The sequence below is a fragment of the Pongo pygmaeus genome, chromosome 1 (assembly GCF_028885625.2).
Source record: "Pongo pygmaeus isolate AG05252 chromosome 1, NHGRI_mPonPyg2-v2.0_pri, whole genome shotgun sequence".
NCBI lineage: Eukaryota > Metazoa > Chordata > Mammalia > Primates > Hominidae > Pongo > Pongo pygmaeus.
In genome coordinates, this window is record NC_072373.2 from 89,823,589 (window position 1) to 89,841,984 (window position 18,396).

At 46.2% G+C, this 18,396-nt stretch overlaps 2 protein-coding genes across 3 annotated transcripts in view; one reads left to right on the top strand and one right to left on the bottom strand.

Annotated features, from left to right (window-relative positions):
• Window positions 1–467: 467 nt before the first annotated feature.
• On the bottom strand, window positions 468–16,206 carry NCSTN (nicastrin). 2 transcript variants are annotated; one of them, XM_054451064.2, is made up of 17 exons: window positions 16,047–16,206; window positions 14,700–14,804; window positions 10,379–10,502; window positions 9,831–9,952; window positions 9,251–9,396; window positions 8,122–8,272; window positions 7,689–7,798; window positions 7,288–7,440; window positions 6,463–6,567; window positions 6,217–6,294; window positions 5,142–5,314; window positions 3,654–3,756; window positions 3,453–3,548; window positions 3,064–3,151; window positions 2,656–2,810; window positions 2,157–2,369; window positions 468–1,246 (listed from the first exon to the last, which is right to left on the bottom strand). In XM_054451064.2, the coding sequence occupies exons 1-17, from the start codon at window positions 16,129–16,131 to the stop codon at window positions 1,124–1,126; spliced, it is 2,130 nt and encodes a 709-aa protein (XP_054307039.1). In that variant the 5' UTR covers window positions 16,132–16,206; the 3' UTR covers window positions 468–1,123. The 2 variants fall into 2 exon arrangements, with proteins under 2 accessions (XP_054307039.1, XP_063505936.1); XM_063649866.1 differs by lacking the exon at window positions 14,700–14,804 and having other exon boundaries at window positions 16,047–16,189.
• The window catches only part of COPA (COPI coat complex subunit alpha), a 53,445-nt gene continuing 51,253 nt past the window's right edge, over window positions 16,205–18,396 (top strand). Inside the window, exon 1 of the mRNA XM_054451055.2 lies at window positions 16,205–16,391. Coding sequence (XP_054307030.1) covers window positions 16,352–16,391 — 40 coding nt within the window. The 5' untranslated portion in view covers window positions 16,205–16,351. The remainder of the gene's footprint in view (window positions 16,392–18,396) is intronic.

An 18,396-nucleotide genomic window follows, 5' to 3' on the forward strand; every position in this document is an offset into this window, starting at 1 on the left:
CAGGAGGTCGCGACCATCCTGGCTAACATGGTGAAACCCCATCTCTACTAAAAATACAAAAAAAATTAGCTGGGTGTGGTGGTGGGCGCCTGTAGTCCCAGCTATTCGGGAAGCTGAGGCAGGAGAATGGCATGAACCCAGGAGGCGGAGCTTGCAGTGAGCCGAGATCGCGCCACTGCACTCCAGCCTGGGTGACAGAGCGAGACTCCATCTCAAAAAAAAAAAAAAAAAAAAAAAAAAAAGAAATGCCTGTTCATTACAAAGTGAGAAGAAACTATGTTAACATTGTTCTTACAAGAGGAGAACCAGGGCTCTGCAATTTGAAAGGACTTCAACTGTTTTTGACAGAGCCTTACTCCTTGGGTCCTCTGGAGCCCAAGATGATAGCATAAAATATAATTTCATGATTTCCAGTCCAGGCTCGCTGAACAAGGTGGCCTGGGAAGAATAACTAACAGTACAAGTCGTGTGGGATAATCTATTTTAATGAAACTCATTATATATATATTTACAAAAAATAAAGGAAAAAGACAAAAACAAAAATAGATATTACAGCTTAATAAAAAGTACAACTGAGCACTGTGGGCTGGAGGTGGGATACCCACCCGCAGCACGCCCATCCTAATGTGCCATCTGAGGACCTGGAGAAAGGACAGTGGGAAGGAGACAGTAGACAGCCCAGAGATGCCCCTGTCCTCAGGGGCTCAATGTAGTTTGACCCTGACATTCAACCTTTTACGTCCTTCCCAGTCAGGAAGGTGGCTGGGTACAGGGGTGGGGGTGAGGAGCAGAGAGAGGTACAGGGCAGGAAGGAAAAAGTAGAAGGATCCTGAAGGGCAAATTAGGGTGGGTAACTAGGGAGTTGAACAGGAGCAAGAAGCTTCTATTTGTAATCCCAAAATCTGGCATGAGTAGAGAAGGAGGAGGAAATGGGGGAGGGGTGATGGGAAAGGGGAGCGGAGGAAGGGAGGCAACTTATTTATCTCTCCTCCACTCTTTTATGTTAATCCCAGTCTGAGACAGGCCCAGGGAGGTTCCAGTGACAAATTAGTGGTTGTGTCCCAGTGGGACAGATGCTCTAGGAAGTGAACTGCTGAGCTGGCAGGAAAAGCTGGGGTCCTCCTCAGTATGACACAGCTCCTGGCTCCCGGGGAGCAATGAAAAGGACATCAGCTTTGGCATTGATACAGTAGGTGACGACGAGGGAGAAGATGAGGATGCCGAAGCCCACTATCAGGGTGATGAACTGCAGGGGGAGGGAGGGCAGGAAAGGGGAAAGGCATTCTCAGAACTCAGTGCAGTTTTTTGGATATTGTTTGGGGTCTGGAGCCATGGGAATTCAGATGCTGGCTCTAAGCACCAAGCATGGAACAATCATGGGCAACATCTCTCCAGCCTACAGACTTTGTCTCCCCATTTGAAAAGAGAAGTAAAGTATCTCTGTTCTTACGTTCATCTTGTATTACTTAGATTTTAGGCATTTTGAAAGGAGGGCCCATGGCTTTGGTTCTCTTGTGGCACTTACATTACTGACTTGTGACAGGAGCTCAGTACATTAGACTGACTCATCCCAGCTGTGCCAGATGGGGAATGCCAGATGGGAGTTGAAGCTGTGAAGGAGTTCTGGGATCCACAGGGGCTCTCCAGAATGAACACCTACTCAAACCATCTGTGAAGAAAGGCCTCCTGGCTGGGTGCAGTGGCTCACGCCTGTAATCCCAGCACTTTGGGAGGCCAAGGCAGGTGGATCACCTGAGGTCAGGAGTTTAAGACCAGCCTGACCAACATGGTGAAACCCATCTCTACTAAAAATAAAAAAAAATTAGCTGGGTGTGGTGGCACATGCCTGTAATCCCAGCTACTCGGGAGGCTGAGGCAGAAGAATTGCTTGAACCTGGGGGACGGAGGTTGCAGTGAGCCGAGATCGTGCCATTGCACTCCAGCTTGGGCAACAAGAGCGAAACTACATCTCAAAAAAAAAAAAAAAAAAAAGAAACGCCTCCTAAGGGAACATGCTGGCTGACCAGGGACAGATTTGCAGTAGGCTTTTGCTACAAATGTGGGGCAAATGGGAGATGGAAGGGGCTATATGACACAAGAAAGCAGAGAAAGAAGTCAAACAGATCCCTGCCACCTCCCCTCCTGCCCCATCTCACCTCAAGCTCTTTGCTGGCAATGAGAAATATCCGGGCACGGATATCTTTCCAGCGGCTCTCAGTCCATGTAGAGTATTCAGTAGAGCTCCACTGACTCAGTTCAAAGGCAGGAGACAAGGCCCTAGCTAATCGTGCAGTAGAACGCACACACCGGGGGAGTCGGTCCGTCTCATTAGAATGCAAAGGGCCCTGGACCCATGAGTACTCATACAGCTGCAGAGAAGATGGGCCACAACACACGGCTAGGGTGATCCTCTTCTCACTCATTCCCTCTACCCTCTATCAGTGCCATGCTCTAACCAATTGAGCTAACTGGCTGCTGTCCCTTTACCCTTCAGATGGTCCATTTTCATCCAGGCTTTTCAACACCCAATTGCTGAGGAATGCATCTTTCTACCTCTCCATCCCAATCCCCTGGGTCTAACTAGGTCTAGAAGAACCTCCAACTTTCCCAAGGGAAAGGGGCCCCAGGGCACTTCCAACACCCACCACCACTCACATCCTTGTTTTCACTTGGGACTTTACTTGGATCCTGGCACTGCTCTCGGGTGAGGTTGACCACTGTGCCAGTCAAATTTGCCAAGGCATACTGTACAACATAAGTGGTGTTGGTGGGGCTGGAGACAGCGATGTAATGTTGAAGAGGCCCGTCACCTGATCGCAGACCAAAGGGAAGGGAAGATTTGGTGGGTGGATAGTGGGTGAAACAGGAAAAGCCCAAGATTGGCAGCAGCCAGAAAGAAGGGCAATGGAAAAGGATCCATCAAATATGAGAAGAAAGAAAGGAAAACAGGGGGTAAGAAAAACAGAGAGGAAAAAGAAAAAAAAAAATAAAGGTTAAACCAAAATAACTTTTTCTCTATCCCTTTCCTCAGCTAGGGGTCCCATTCCCACACCAGATGCTTACCCAAGTAGGACCTTAGGTCCTGCCTGAGGATAGACTGGAACCATGAGTTGTTGGCTTTAATCAGGAACCCATAGAGCAGGCGGGTAACCTAGGATTGGAACAGTAAAGAGAGAAAACCCTGTGACTTGAAGGGAGCCCAGGGAAAGAATTATCAGTGGAGACCCAGTCATGGGGCAGGAACCAGACTGGCCAGATAGACTGGAGTTGGGAGACAGTGGCTGGCTCATAAGATGCAGATGAGGCCCACCCAAGAGCTCTCTGGGGCATGAGGCATTCTCACCGGCATCAACAGTCATGTGGAATTCCAAGGTTTGGGACACTAGGGCAAGGGAGGATACGGGCAGCTTGCTGTGTAAACAGAAAGAAGGAGTTAGGGCCCATCTGCTTACCGTTTGGGGATCAGCCTGAACTCTGTCGCTGAAGTTGGTTCCTCCTGCAAGCTCATACAGAGCACGTCCCAGCACCGTGGCCACATCTGCCAGGGCCTGTGGTAGGTGAGGAGGGGGCTGAATGGCCCACCTCTCCTATCCTCAAACGCTAGCATCTTCACTGTGTTCCCCAGGCTCCCACCCAGCCTGGCTCAGTGCTACCTTGGCAGTGTCTGTTACAAAGTTCAGGTCCTCTTCAGGGCTCAGCCATTCGGGATAGCTCACATTAATGTTCTCAGCAGTGTCGTAAATACTCTGGTAATATCTGCCAGGAAAGCCGGCATGAGCCTTGGCTACATTTAGCCAGGGCTCTGCCCCTTTCCTCCCTCAAATGCTCCTTATGCAGGAACTCAGTATCTCATTTTCAGCATCCAGAAGAAAGGGGTGAGAGACAATCAGGATCCCATATTGCAGAAGGTGTGGAGAACAGGGAGGTAGGAGGGAGGGTGAGGTGGTTAGTGAAAATTAAAGACTTTCCTGACAGACAAGGCAGAAAAGCTGAATGAGCTCAGATCTTTAAACAAAGGAGAGACTCTTCTACATCATTTGGGCTGGAGATATGGCGGATGGCTAAGATGATTTTCAGAGAACTCTACCATATATCATGAGATCAACTGTATAACTGTTACAATGAACATTTATATTTAGGGTGGCTAGGAGCAGGAGGTGATTAGCAGGTCTTAGGATCAGGTCTGCTCATAGATATGTAAGAATACACTGATAAAATCACCATGATGATCCTTATGGAGCCCCAAGGAGATAGATCTTAAAAGAGAGGCTGAGTTCCACAGTCTTTACCATCAGTAAATCCCTGTCCCACACAAAGTCAAGTCAGCTACATAATCAAATCCAAAATGTGTTCAAATGATGAATCCTCACTTGCCCCAAAGTGGTACAAGGATAGCTTTAGAGAAGACAGCTGACCCTAAGTGCTAGGACTGTCACTCCCCTAAATGAATGAGAAGGTGCTACTTGGCTGGGGTCAGAAATAGAGCTCAAGCATTTTCACTTCAAAACTCATTTGGCCCTAGGGAAGCTTGGCAATCCAGCCTGAGTAAGAAGTCCCCTGTTATCCAAGGCCTCAAGTTAGGAGCAGTTAAAGGGTAACACAGACCAAGAAAGAGGTGACTAACAAGGCCTTACTTTGTATCTCTGGAGCCCCATCAGCTATAGGAGGCACTTTTACCCTCGCACTGAACCATGGCCACCTACCACATGGCAAGAACATGGTACATTTCACAGAGTATGAATACTGTTTCTGGCACCTCTGGGTGAGTTCCAGAGAAGGACTGCTTTCTGTCCTCTAGCCAAAGGGCCCCCGCCATCCTTCCCATGCCTGCGTTTGAGGTGATGCCCTCTGCTGGCAGCCCTGAGGAACTCAGGACCCTAGAGAGCTAGGGAGGAGTGGAATCATAACCGTGGATTTTGACAGGAAAGGGCTAAGGGTGAGGATGAGTTTCTAAGATGAATATCCAGTCAAACAAATAAGGGTTTCAGTTCAGATGTGAACAGGCCACTGAACAAAGAATACAGATGGACCTGAAGTTCGGGAGGGGGTAGTATGGGAAAGTGGAGGGCAGTGACCTTCCTCCCAGACTGCAGAATAGACTCTTCAAGAATGAAGAGGGTGCAGGGCCAAGTGATTCTTACTTGTTATGGAAGGCACCAGAGTGGTCAGCCAGAACAACGCCAGAGATGTTTCGAGCTCGAAGAAATCGCTGCAGGGAAGATGGTGGGAGAGGCTGGGACTGATTTGGCCTCCTGAGGATGACAGCAGGGACACCAGCACCACTCTTCTCCAATGTGGCCAGGAGATCCTCCACCTGGGGGGTACGAGGGAGATTAACTGATGGGAGGCTGGGGGATGGGAAGCAGGAGGTCTCTTTTAGGGCTGAAATGCTCTATACTTCAAGTCCCCTGCTTGGGGAGCTACCCTATCTCTAGTAGACCTTTATCCCTCAAGCCTTTTGGGACCAAGGCTCTCTGAATTTCCTGTAGCTTCCACCATTCTTTTTAGAGTTAGAAAATTGGGGCATAAAGAAGAGACCTTTTTTTTTCATATTTATAAGTAAATTCTACTGTCTTCAAGACTCTGATTTATCCTCAGTGGATGCTTCACTTATTATTTATTGTGCAGAATTGGAGGGCGCAAATAATAATAGAAAACTGCGTGCTGAATGCCAAACAGATAACCAATTCTTTAAATGCTACAGGAGTCCAGAGCAGGGATGATGCTGAAGGCTGGAATTGCAGAAAGAGGACCACCTGGAAAAAAGCAGACCTAAAGGTGGACCTAGAGGGAAGGGAAGGTTTTGAACAAGCAATGAGGAAAGTGGAGGACAAGTTGGGCAGCGAGTGTGACACAGCCAGGACTTGGGCAGAGCAGCCTTGACAATTGGATCCATGGGGCAGCAAGGCAAGAAGGGAGCTAGTCACTCACCTATCCTTAATGGGCAGTGGTAGTCTGCTAGGCAACAAATGATCAGAGAACTACCCAGTCCAGGGAACCAATGGAATGCCACTGAGCTCCTGATTCTTCCCAGCAGCAACAACAGCTCTGGTGTTCATCCTTTGGCCAACACCCAATCCAATCCTGTCTCTTACCCTGTCTCACAGGCCCTGGGGGTTGGTGGAAACAGGGCAGGGGTTGGTGGAAACAGGGCAGGGGTTGAGGTCTGGATTCTGAGCTGTAGGAACAGGAAATCAGGGGAGATGCTCAGGTTACCTGGTTCCGTACAGACTCATTTTTCTGAGAAACAGGATCTGTATGCATCCAAAGCTCTAATGAAGTTCTTAAGGCCACCTGGGGGGAAGATGAAGAAACAACACTTAGAATCAGTCTCCTGTTCTGGGCTATGCCTAGGGGATAGAAGTCAAGGGAAGAGGCGGTGGTTCCTGCAGTTAAGACCGCAGAACAACAAAGGAGGAAGATTTAATTAAAAATGAAGGGGCTGGGGGACATGCCACATACCTGTCCCAGCTCCACAAATGAGTCAACATTCTCTAACTGCACAGGAAACTTGCCCTTCTCCATATCGTAGACCATCCTCGAGCTGCCAATGTAGTCAAAAGTTTCCTGAGAGATGGAGGTAGGTGGGAGGGGGAACAGAGATTCCAAAGGGTTAGGAGAGCCTCGAAGAAGGCCAGATCATCAAAGCTGTAGGCAAGACAACTGTCTCAGGTCACCTCAACTGCTAGTCAGCTTACAGTCATGTGACTTTCAGCTTCTCTTGGCCCCACCTCCCAGCTGTGACTATCCCTCATATATATGTATTACAAGACTTCTCAAGCCCAGAAATGGGGAAAGTAGCCTTAGTAAAGGCCTAAGATGAACATCAGCTATTATGTGTCTGCTTCCACCTCCAGTGACTCAGCCACAGATGCTGTTCCCTTATTGTCTGCTTCCACCTCCAGTGACTCAGCCACAGATGCTGTTCCCTTATTCTAGGGCTGTGGTCCTAGCGATGAGAGTCAGGAGCCTAAGGGCTCCTGGATGGAGATAGCAGTAAAGGAGTCCAGAGAATAAAAGTAAAAGGCCACCTCCAATAATCTTATCGGGGGGAAAGAGAAGGCTGGTTACATATCAATTCAGGGTGTAAAAGCTTCCTAAAAAGAAGGAATCTAAGCTTCCTAAAATGGAGGAATCTAAAGGGGAGACACATGTAGACACATCCAGAAGCTCTGTGCTGGTTAACAACTTAGGTCAAGTGCTGAGGTATTCTCCAACCAGTAGCCACTCTCATCTTTACTATCCTCTTTCTTCCCTGCCACTGCACTCCAGCCAAAGAGCCCTTACCCCTTGAAAGAAGACAAACATGACATTGCGAGGCAGGGTGGTCACATCAGGTGCCTTTTGCAAAGCTTCAGCAGCAGCCAGCTGGGTGACAAAGGAAGCCACTGCGCTTTCAGCCCCTGGGGCCACATTCCAGAAAAAGGAACGACTATCCAGCTAGGTACAACAGAAGAAAAGTCAGGGGATATATACTTTAAAACTGGCCCCAAACCTCCTTTCTTGCTCCAGTCAAGAGAATATACCTGTCCTGTGGCAAGGGAGACAACCCAGGAGTCCCACAGCCCAGATTCCTCCCCATTTGAGGCTTCCCAATTTAGCAACTTTGAAATCTGATATGCTACAGCGGGGCCTCCCAGCTCTTTTTGTGCCAGCCCTGCCCATCCTGATCAGAAGCCAACACTCACCCGGGTGGCAGCAACCACAACCCTGTCGTCAGGCTTTAATGTCCCAGTTGTATTTATAGGCTTTAGCATGCTCCACACATTGTAATCAGACAGGGGGTCACAGACGATTTCTAAGCAGGACACAAACAATGAGAGATCAACAAGGCTAAAGAAGAGGGCAGCTATAAAGGCAACACTGGAAATCTCTGATCAGTGCCCTACGGACTCTAAGTCGTTTTCTCTACTTCCAACAGTCCGAAGTTGGCTTCTCTGCCACCATCCACTTTAGGAACAAGCTGCCTAAATTTTTCAGAATTGTTTCTAGTTCTCCCATGCAGAGCTCCTTCATGGTGTCTACTCCTTCCCTGTTACAGTCTCTCTAACATTCCCTGGCCTGGTTCCACTCTCCCTCTGCCCCTTATTCCATTACCCTCATGGTTTGGATCTGCCCTACCTGGGTTGATGCTGAAGGTGCTTTGGATGGAGCTGCGCCGCATGCAGGTGGCAGTGCTGATGACAGCGTGCATGTGTGAGAAGAGCTGCATGGCACACAGTGGGAAGGTTGGTGTTGAGCCATTCTGACTCAGGTTGTGATCTTGATAGCACTGAAAGGGGAAATGGACCCCACTGAGACAGCTAGTTTGTGGAGGCCCTCCCTTACATCCCAGAAGGAGGAGGGCCCAGTTCCATCCTTTTGGGATGGAGCCACACCCTTTTCGGAGACATTTATCCCTGAGCTATAGTAATCCTGGTACAACCATAGGTTCTACAAGGTCAAAGAGAGAAACTCATCAAGAGTTACAAAGGGTTGCAGACTCAGTGGTTTAGTTGGAGATGAAATCATCCCATTCCAGATGGCCTGGCCCAATTTGAAGATTCAGCCACTGAAAACATTCAGTGTGATCTGATACAAAGAGCACCAAACTAGAGATAGGAAATCAGATATGACACAGCTTGGAGATCAACTCACCATGCAACTTTGGACAAATCTCTTAACTACTCTATGAGTCAAAATGGAAATACTAGATCAGAATTAAGGCACATTAGAAGTAAAAAGAAGCTCAGAAATTACCAAATTGAATTTCTCAATCTCTAGTCCAATGCTTTTTTTTATGATACTAGTGGTTCTTAACCTGGGCTGTGTACCTTGTTTCATATTATTCTTTCAGATATTCTTTATATTTTCTTCTAGTCTAAAAGGCTTTAATGTTGTAATATCAGGCAGGAGCAAAATGTGGGGAAAGAATGTGAGAAAAATAAACATCTTGGTTCTTTTCGGAGCAACCATCTTTCAGCAGGTGTACCAGTAGAATGAGCCACCCTCCAAATAGGAGAGCCTATAAAATAATCCCCTTTCTTTCTTTCTTTTTTTTTTTTTTGGTGACACGGGATCTTGCTCTGTCATCCAGGCTGGAGTGCAATGGTGCCATCTCAGCTCACTGAAACCTCTGCCTCCTGGCCTCAAGCGATCCTCCTGTCTCAGCCTCCTGGGTGGCTGGGACTACGTGCACACACCACCACACCTGGCTAGAAAAATAATCTTCTTTCTAACTGGAATTGCTAGGAGCTGGCAGCATCATTACCTGCTTGATGACTTTGGTTTCATTTTCATCTTCAAGAAGAAAGATGGGGAAACTGAAGTCTTCATAAGCCAAACCATTGCCCAGTGAGTTCCACTGTATTTCTCTGCAGTGAGCAAACTCCGGCCCATAGGAATTGGAGTAAACACCTGAAGGGAAGGATGGGGAATAGGGGGACTGGTTACTGGGACACCAAGTACTTAGGAACCAGGTGAGGGCGGAAGAATCTTTCAGTTGGGACTAAGAGTTCAAAAGGAGGTGGTGACTCAAAGAAGTAGGCATGAAGTCTATTATCATCCACACTAAAATAGAAAGACAATGGTATCAGGGAATCTTAGGCTGTAAGATTAGGGATGTGAACACATGACAAAAAGAGATAATGCCAGGTAAGGCAAAGGAAGGGGAAACAGGAGAGGGAAGGGATGAGCAGCAAAGACAAACAAGCACTACCTCCTGTTTGGGAGTCAGTTACTGACACTACACACAGACACAAACACACATACATCCCTCACAAAGACATAAGACTGAAGCAACAGTGAGCCTTAGGTGACAGCAGGCTCTCCTGATCCTTTGGGACACTTACCAAACCCATCATTTGGGCACTGCACACTAGGAGAGAAGCCTGAGGCAGGACTGGGCTTGGTTAAGGACACTGCAAGACCAGCAATTCGGCTGGTTCTCCCTTTCAGCTTCTCCATTAAATCCCTGGAATAGGAAAGGAATTCCATGAAGGAACACAGGAAGGTGTCAGACAGCCTGACATCCTGCCTCCAGGATGTAAACAAATGGGGAACTAGGGGAATCAGATTGTTGACTTATTTCTTCCCTTTCAGTCTCTAAATTCTGAGCCTGGACAATGATCTGCTCTAAAAAGTAGAGCTTTAGTGAGTAAGGACCCCAGGGAGGGAAGGGAGGGATGCCCAGGGTTACTCAGGGACAGGTAGGTGAAATTTAGCCCTAAGCTCAAGATCATTTCTTTTGATGGTATACCTTTCCTTCTGAGGACCACCCCACCCTCTACCCTGACCAGACCAGGGCAGCCAAGGGAAGTTTTCACTAATAAGTGGGAGGACTGTTTACTGAAACTTTCCCTCTATGGATGTTTTCCCAGCAGATACATCTAGTTCTTACCTGGTAAAATGCTTGCTCTCCAGCAGAACCATGTAAGGGGGGTTGGGGCCATCAGTCAATACCCACTGTAGGTCCTCTTCTTTCTCTAGTACGTGGATAACCCCTGTGTCTCCACTAATTGAAGCTGCCAGGACAGAATGAGTCAAATTAAAGCTCCCATAGTTAACAATTCTGACTTTGCCTCACTGATTCTGCGTATCTTTTATCCCCTAAAGATGTCACAACACATTTGGGTGAATACAGGCACCTCTAGATTTGAACTGAAAAGCTGTTGCCCCAGCTCCATCTGAAGGTTATAAGGAGGGAATGGAATACAAAAGAGCACAAGAGGACTCATTATATGCCAGAAAGTTTCTGTGAACTTCATTTTCTTGCCCTCTGCCCTCAACCTTATTTAGCCATATACATAAGATTCTACAACAATAGACATCAAAGTTTTCAAACCGATATTTTCTCTAGGAAATGCCACTAAATCTCTAGCTCAGGGTTTTAGCTTTGAATCTTCCTTTGTAAAAACACATGCATACATGCCCTTGGCCTCAGGAGCCTTCCTGGATCGTCATTCCTTTTGCCCTTTTTGGGAATGACTTTACTTGCTTCTGGCTGGTTTTAGATGAGGTTAATCAAGAACTCTGAGGTTTCTAAAACAGAGCTTCCCAATTGATAAGCTTCGAATGGAACAGAGATGTGCTCTCATTGGTTTTCCTTATTCCAGGAAACCTGGAGTTTCCAAAGTCACCTCCAGCCAGGAGCCTACTTATCATTTATCCCAGGATGCCCTGAAAATATCACCCATTTCTCTATGTGCCAGGATGCCATACAAATAACATTTTCTATGTGTCTCATGACATGATAAAGATTGGGAAGCACTGTATTAGAGGATGGATGACCCAGAGTCCAGAATACTTTGAATTCTACATAATTCAAGGCATTAGGTATTACTCCTTAAGTCCCCAGTGATCTGAGTGGAGATATCCTAGGGTCTCCCTGTGAGTCTTCTCCCCACAGAAAATTGGATATGTTATTCATAAATTATTTTAGACCAGTAGTTCTCAGCCCTGGCTGTGTATCAGAATCACTTTAGAGTTTTAAATGCCCACTCAGCCTCCCAAAGTGCTGGGATTACAGGAGTGAGCCACCATGCCCGGCCCTTGCCACAGCATTTAAAACATGGGAAAAGGAACAGGTAGGGTGGCAACTAAAACATATATAACTTCGGCCGGGCGCAGTGGCTCATGCCTGTAATCCCAGTACTTTGGGAGGCCGAAGTGGGTGGGTGGACCACTTGAGGTCAGGAGTTCGAGACCAGCCTGGCCAACATGGTGAAACCCCATCTCCACTAAAAATACAAAAATTAGCCAGGTGTGATGGCGCACACCTGTAATGCTAGCTACTCAGGAGGCTGAGGCAGGAGAATTGCTTGAACCTGGGAGGCAGAGGCTGCAGTGAGCTGAGATTGTGCCACAGCACTCCAGCTTGGGTGACATAGTGAGAGTCTGACACACACACACACACACACACACACCAAAACTTCAACTCCAGGGAGGACAGGAAGAAGACAAACTATGATACTGGACTGAAAAAAACCGGGATTCTAATCTGGGTTCCAACTAGTAATGGTGTAGTCTTAAGTAACTTGCTTATTTTCTCTGGGCCTTCAATGAGGTTTACTACCTCTACTGATCTCATACTGTGGGGACAGATGAAAGAAGGAAGAAAGGATAGAAGGAGGGAGGGAAAAGAAACCTATTTAAAGCCCCCTTTGAGAACTTTAAAGTGTCCAAGAGAAGCAGAGCATTATAATCAGAAATCAAATCTGGGTATCACTTTTTCTCCTTAGTTTTATCATGTTAGCTACACTAATTCAAAAGGGCATAGCCTGCTCAGAAAAGACAGATATGACGAAGTAAGATCTGGAAATAAGTAGGTTAAAAAGGAACCAAGATCTTAATGAGGAAGTGGCCAGAGTCCCACTTACCCCCTCTTGTTTCTCTGTATTGGCACTTGGCTTTACCTCTAGAGGCTTTGCTTCCTACAGAGCTGTTTTAAGAACATAGAGTAGAATGACTCATTCCCAAAGGAGTTTTCTTAGAGCCCAGTTACAAGAGGATGGAGTCCTGGCCTTCTGTACTTTATAGTGAGGTTCCAGCAAGACCAGCAGTCTGATCTCAGCCCACCCTGAACCTAGCTCTCTTCTACCTACAAACCAGTTCAGAAACTAAGTCCAGAGGGCTGGGCATGGTGGCTCACGCCTGTAATCCCAGCACTTTGGGAGGCCAAGGCAGGCAGATCACGAGGTCAGGGGTTCGAGACCAGCCTGGCCAACATGGTGAAGCCCCGCCTCTACTAAAGATACAAAAAATTAGCTGGGCACGGTGGCACGCGCCTGTAATCCCAGCTATTCAAGAAGCTGAGACAGGAGAATTGCTTTAACCTGGGAGGCGGAGGGTGCAGTGAGCTGAGATCGTGCCATTGCACTCCAGCCTGGGCGAGAGAGCGAGACTCCATCTCAAAAAAAAAAAAAAAAAGAAACTAAGTACAACAAAAACTTTATTTGGGGCTGTTTGGAACCAGTCAACCTACTCCCAGTGCTTTGTATAGCAGGGACATGGGACAATTAACAGATACTATAGCTCACGGAAAGATAGCTAAAAAAGTAGTAACTGCTTCCACGAACAAGTCCTTCACTTCTCAGTGTCCCAGTTTTCTCTTACCAAATTGGAAGAAGTCTTCAGGAAATTATACAGCACTTCTGAGACCACCCTATTTACCTAGCATCATCAATAAACAACTATTAAGAGGTATTTGACTTTCAGCTTTATGCAAGTATTCCAACCATTATTCCAGGGGTAAACTGAAATTCAGAGGTGATCAATTTGATGATGAAGAAGCCAGTATCAGACCCCAAGTTTCCTGCTTATCTGCAAAACTACATTCTGACAGAGCTATTGTCCATGGGAAACAAAATCTGAAGATAGCAGGTTAGCCTTTAGATTACTACTTTTCCTGCCCTATGATTTTGATAGTTTTTAAAGCCACAGTGTCATGGCACCTTTTCTTGGAACACACAAAGCATAAAAATAAACGGCCTGTCAGTTGAATTTAAGGAAAAAAAAAGTTTTAAAAAAGGATAAATAGAATGCTTCACTAATTCCTCTTGCAATTATTTGGCATTTTCTTTCTTTTTTTTTTTCAGACAGTGTCTCACTCTGTCACCTACGCTGGAGTACAGTGGCACAATCTCGGCTCACTGCAACCTCCGCCTCCTGGGCTCAAGGGATTCTCCTGCCTCCGCCTCCTGAGAAGCTAGGACTACAGGCATGCCACAGCAGCCAGCCGGCTAATTTTTGTATCTTTAGTAGAGATGGGGGGGTTTCACCATGCTGGCAGACTGGTCTCAAACTCCTGACCTCAAGTGATCCACCCGCCTTGGCCTTCCAAAGTGCTGGGATTACAGGCATGTGCCACTGCGCCCAGCCTGTTTGGCATTTTCAGTGCCTTCTCTTCAGATAGTTCATTGCCTTTAAGAAGCCCATTTTGGTTCCAAAAAGTTCAGAGTGCAAGTGATGACTGGACACCATAGAATATGAGACTTTTTTCTCCTTAAAAAACAGTATAATAGGGTGGTTAAGAGTGCTGGCTTGGTTGGGTGTGGTGGCTCACGCCTGTAATCCCAGCATTTTGGGAGGCCAAGGTGGGTGGATCACTTGAGGTCAGGAGTTCAAGACCAGCCTGGCCAACATGGTGAAACACCATCTCTACTAAAAATACAAAAATTAGCTGGGCATACTGGCAGGTGCATGTAATCCCAGCTACTCAAGAGGCTGAGGCAGGAGAACTGCTTGAACCCAGAAGGCAGAGGTCACAGTGAGCCGAGATCATGCCATTGCACTCCAGCCTGGAGGACAAGAGTGAAACTCCGTCTCAAAAAAAAAAAAAAAAAAAAAAGGCCTCCCAGCTTAGTGCTTGGGCCACCAAATCCTGGCGTCATCACTTATTACCAGTATGATCTTGGGAAAGTTACTCAACTTCTTTAAGTTTTAGTTTCATCATTTATAAAGTGACAATAACAGTAAGACCTATTTTGTGGGGTTGTGGTGGGGGTTGTATGAGATGCACATGTAAAAAGCTTGGTATGCAGCATTTACTAAATGTTAGTTCTTATTAATTATCTTGCCTAGCTTGACAGACGGTTCTCTGTAACTGCCTACACACAGTCCAACATGAGTGTCAAAACTCCTAAGCAGGACATGGATGTTACTTAGTATCTAGGGCACAGACAAATATCAATGTCCACAAACATGAATCCGTCTCAACTCACACTGGCAGCCAATCTGATGAGTGGCGTTGAGCAGGCGAACACAGGGAGCTGTTTTATTTAAGGGGATATATATCTTCCTCTCCACTGAGTTTCCCCTGCACAAACCTGATCGGAAGATAAAAAGTGTTAAGAAAAATTTGAGAGACACAGGTACTAGCTTCTATCGTGTCATTAATCTGATGTATGGCTTGGGTAAATCATTTAATATCATACTTTCTAAAATGAGATTAAAGTCCATTCTTCTTATTTCTTGGGCACATTATCGTAACAGATACATGCTCTACATGGCACCCAGCTATGTGCCTCAAAGGGTTATTACAAAGTCCATGTAGCGCCATTGACAGTGACACTAAAAGAGAGAAAACTTGGTCAAAGGAAAGTGTTTCACCTTAGATTTGCCAGATTCTGGTTGCACAGGTGATCACACTTCTGCTTGTATATCCTGTATGTATATTACTAATCGGTTAATACAAAGGTGCTGGGCTAAGAAAACTTTCTGAGACATTTTTCCAAGAGTGTGAACAGAATTGAGAGAAACCTTATGACATACACCGGTCAGTTAATTTAACATCAGTAGGTCATGTGTGTGCCCACAGTGTGGGGCAGCTGTAGTCTCTCCTTTGAGGATCTTTAAAAACAATGTGAACTGGGGGAAGGCACAGTCATAGTTATATACAGGCATTTGCATTTTAGGGCGTGACCAACTAAAAAGCCATGTTATCAGTAAATGAACGCGTATCAGCAAACACTTAAGTACATTATAAATGCCAAAACTTCCTTGAATCGTTACTTCAGGGTCTTCACAGTTAAGAGTACCCATATCCTACCTTATTCTTGCTTTACTGATTTAAAAAAAAAAAAAAAAACAAAAAACCTGAAGCAAGGCAGAGGGACACAGACCTAGGGTGTAATCAATAGAGGAAGAAATAAGAAATCTACCTTTTAAGCGCCGCACAGCACCCACAGAACAAGATTGCTTTCGTCTCAAAAAGTCTAAACGCGGGGAAGAAAGCTAACTTTCACACCTGTTCCTTTCGACTGTGGGGTGGGTGGCTGGGGTTGTGTGAAAAACGAGACATCTGGACAAAGTGGGAGAAGGTCAGGCTCGAAGTCCAGGAAGAGGCCTAGAGAAGGGAGTGAAGCGACACGACGTGCTGCAGGGGAGAAGGGACCTTCAGGTCCAGGCAAAAGGGGAACTTCTGTCGTGGGAACGAAAAAGAAAGAGGATTTACAGGGTGAGGGGACAGAGGGGCAGCAGGAACCAGAAGGGAGACAGTGGCGGTCGCGGCTGGGCCGATCCGGAGAGTTCCCCTTAGAGAACGGAGCTCACGGGCGCGGAGGCCTCACCTGCTAGTAGGACGCTGAAAGACAGAAGGCGAAGGAGACCCCGACTTCCCGGGTCAGCCCCAGAGCCACCCCCTGCAGTGGCCATCTTGCCTCTCCGCTGAGCGGAAGCCCCAGTTCGGCTCCTGTCGGGTAGCGGCCTCTCTAGGCTACCACTGACACCGTCTCTGTGGCCCGGAGCCCAAGAGACCGGAAGTTCGTGTTTCCAGGCGCTTCCGGAAACCGCGGGAGAGGGTCGCTGACGTGGAGGAAGGGCAGCAGGGTGTGTCGGGGCTCGGATTAAGACATCGGAGTCGGAGACCTGAGAGATGCTAACCAAATTCGAGACCAAGAGCGCGCGGGTCAAAGGTAGTGGAGAATAAAAGGGGGAACATGGAGGTTGGATGTCAGGAGCGGCGCTGACACCAGGGAAGAGAAAATGGGTAGAGGTGCTGGTCGAAAAGGGCCCACCAGACGGACCCGGGGGAAGACGGAGGGTGGGAGAGAGGTTAGCCTGGCTAGCGGTTCTCCAGTCCCCTCTTCTTTGGTGTGTCCTTGGGCTTCGATTTACTTATAAAGTGGCTCCCACACTGCAGGGGATTCCTTAGACCCCCTCCCTATTCTTTCTTCTCCATTTCCCTCTTGGCTGTGCTCCCGATTTGTTCTGCTGCAAAGGCCCTGTGATCTGTTGGCTTTTTGATGACTGTGTTATATGGAGTGGCCCTGGGGACTGAGTCTCGATCTCTGTTACTCGCACCCGAGTCAGTAGCTCTTTTGGAGACGAGTAGTGGCTACCTCACTTAAGGAGGCCTTGGCTGCAGCATCTCAACATCAGTGCCTCCATTCGGCTTTAATTACTACCCGGAAATAGTACTTGAGGCTTATAACCCCAATAAAGTCTCAACTTGATAGAGTTGCCAGATAAAATGCAGGACACCCAGTTAAATTTGAATTTCAGGTAAACAATGAATAGTTTTTTAGTCTGTCGTTGCTTACCAGAAGTTCAAATTTATCTGGGCATCTCGTGTTTTTATTTGCTAAGTATGGCAGCTCTAGAGCTCGATTGTGGGTCTTTGGGGGTGGAGGGCAAATACTGAGATCGCAGTATTAGCCTCAGAATGTTAGACTGTGAAAGGCAGAGAAGTAAGGTCTCCGGAGACCTGGAAAAAATAGTATCTAGAATATTTAGTAAGATGCAGCGTAACAAAGTGGTTAGGAACTTGGTCTTTGAAGTCAGATGGGCTTGCCTTGGAATCCTGAGACATCCACTAACAAGCTGTATGACTTGGGTGACTTACTTAAGGTCTCTAAGTCTGTATTTCCTCATCTGTAAAATAGGCTTTTATAGAGAGAATTAAAATGAGAAAGTATATGGAGTGTATTTATTACAGCGCCTGGTGTAGACTCAGTAGCTCAAAAACTGGAGGTTGTTATCAATGTGTGAATATATTCTGAGCAGTTTCTAAGTCTCTTGGGAAACGTGACCTTGAAAGGTGGGTACCATTAAGAATTTCTGAGACCTGTATAGGTGAAATGTGAAATGGGTCTTCATAATCTTTCAGTTTTCTTTTCTGCTCCTAATTTCTTGCTGGGCAGTACAGAAGGAAAAACAAAGATGTCATAATATTTGAGGGCAAACATCCATTGTTGAGTGTACTTATATAGCATAATTTAAAAAAAAGAACCTAATGGAAAAATAGACAATTTAGAAGAAAAATTGTAAATGTTCAATAAATAATTAAAATAGTTCCACCTCACTAGTAATGAAAGAAATGCAAAAAAAAAAAAAAAAAAAGTGAAGTTACTTTTTGGGGGGGAGGGTCTTAGATTTATAAAACAAAACAACAAATAGCTGATAACAGCCTGTGTGCAAAATGGGCACCTCCATAAACTTCATGAGACTGTATATTGATACAGTGTTTTTACATTTAAACTATATGTACTAAAATGTTAAGTGCACATATTCTATTCCTGAGCAATCTCACAGGTCTTTAGCCTAGAGCAGTAAGTAATAATGCAAATAGGCTAGATGATGTGTAGAAGTATCTTCAGTAGGCTCTTCTGATAGCCAAAAATTGGGCGACAAAATGCCTGTTAGAATAATATAAGTGTAGTACATTTGTCCCTTGTAGTTAAAAAGAATGAGGTTATGTTTATATGTACTTTCATGAGATCCATATTATATAGTTAAGTGAGAAGTTTGCAGAACAACGTCATAACGTGATCCCCACTTTCATAAAATACTAAGGCCTATGTCTATGTGTAACTGCATTAAAAATCTGAAAGGATACACTTCAAACTGTTAGTAGTTGTTACCTCTGGGGACTTCCATTTCCAGTCATGATAGAATAACAAGGGCCAGATTTACCTTCCC